Below are 961 nucleotides of genomic sequence, written 5' to 3'. Positions count from 1 at the left end.
TGGCCGGGCCGGTCACACAGCTGTGAGATAGCAGCAGGCCCCCCACGGCAGGCGCTGACCCCACCTCAGGGCCCTCTGCTTGGTGCCACCCGCCCTCAGCAGCCCCCCAGCTTCCAGGGCCCCCGCTGGCCCCCTCATCTGTGTGGCTCCCTCCGACCGCCACCCGAGGGACACACGGAGCGGCCGGTCCTCAGACAGATCACGAGTTCTCACGCTGCTCCCCGGGGCCCGGCTCCCTGCTCTGAGGTCTCGGACGCCCCACGGCAGGAGCACAGCTTCTCCCCATCCTTCCAGGCCTGCAGAGGCCCAGCCCCTGTCGCTGGTCAGCTCTGAGTTTGGAGTGGTGGCTGCGGAGACGAAGACTCTGCCCCTGTCGTCCCCGGTGGCCCCAGCCCAGCCTGGACCCAGAGGGGCCGGTGACGCTGAGCCGTCAGACAAACCAGACTGGAAGGGGGCCGTGCCCCTGGGGTGGGGGCACCACCAGCCCACTCCAGGGGCGCCGCGGGGTGGCTCAGGGCTCGGGGGCGGGCCCGAAGGGCTGGGTCCACTTGGAGACGTCCAGGAAGACGGCGGATGCGCCGTGGTAGAGCCAGAGGCGGGGCATGGCGCCGAGGCGGACCCAGGCGTCCCGGCCGCGGTCGTAGGCCTCCATCTCCACGCGGTAGTCCCCGGCCATGCCCTGCCAGCGGCCGCCCGTGGCGTAGAGCGCGTCCCCCAGCGGCACCAGCGCCCCGTTCTCGTGCAGGCTGTGCAGGGGCTGCACCTGCAGACGGTCTGCTCTCAGCGCCCGGGCCTCAGGGTGGGGGCACCTCACCCCACCCCCCATCCAGGTGCCCCACCTGCCTCCTCTCAGCACCCGGGCCTCAGGGTGGGGGCACCTCACCCCACCCCCCATCCAGGTGCCCCACCTGCCTCCTGGGGCCTCAGCCCTGACCCCGGCTGCCCCCGGGGGACCCCTGAG

General features: G+C 73.0%; 1 protein-coding gene across 1 annotated transcript in view; it reads right to left on the bottom strand.

Annotated features, from left to right (window-relative positions):
* Position 1: 1 nt before the first annotated feature.
* KLHL30 (kelch-like family member 30) overlaps positions 2-961 on the bottom strand; it is a 12,341-nt gene continuing 11,381 nt past the window's right edge. Inside the window, exon 10 of the mRNA XM_010862070.1 lies at positions 2-763. Coding sequence (XP_010860372.1) covers positions 512-763 — 252 coding nt within the window. The 3' untranslated portion in view covers positions 2-511. The remainder of the gene's footprint in view (positions 764-961) is intronic.

The sequence above is a fragment of the Bison bison genome, unplaced genomic scaffold (genome assembly GCF_000754665.1).
Source record: "Bison bison bison isolate TAMUID 2011002044 unplaced genomic scaffold, Bison_UMD1.0 scf7180017864475, whole genome shotgun sequence".
In the NCBI taxonomy this organism is placed as follows: Eukaryota; Metazoa; Chordata; class Mammalia; order Artiodactyla; family Bovidae; genus Bison; species Bison bison.
This window is presented reverse-complemented; position numbering and strand designations above follow the sequence as displayed.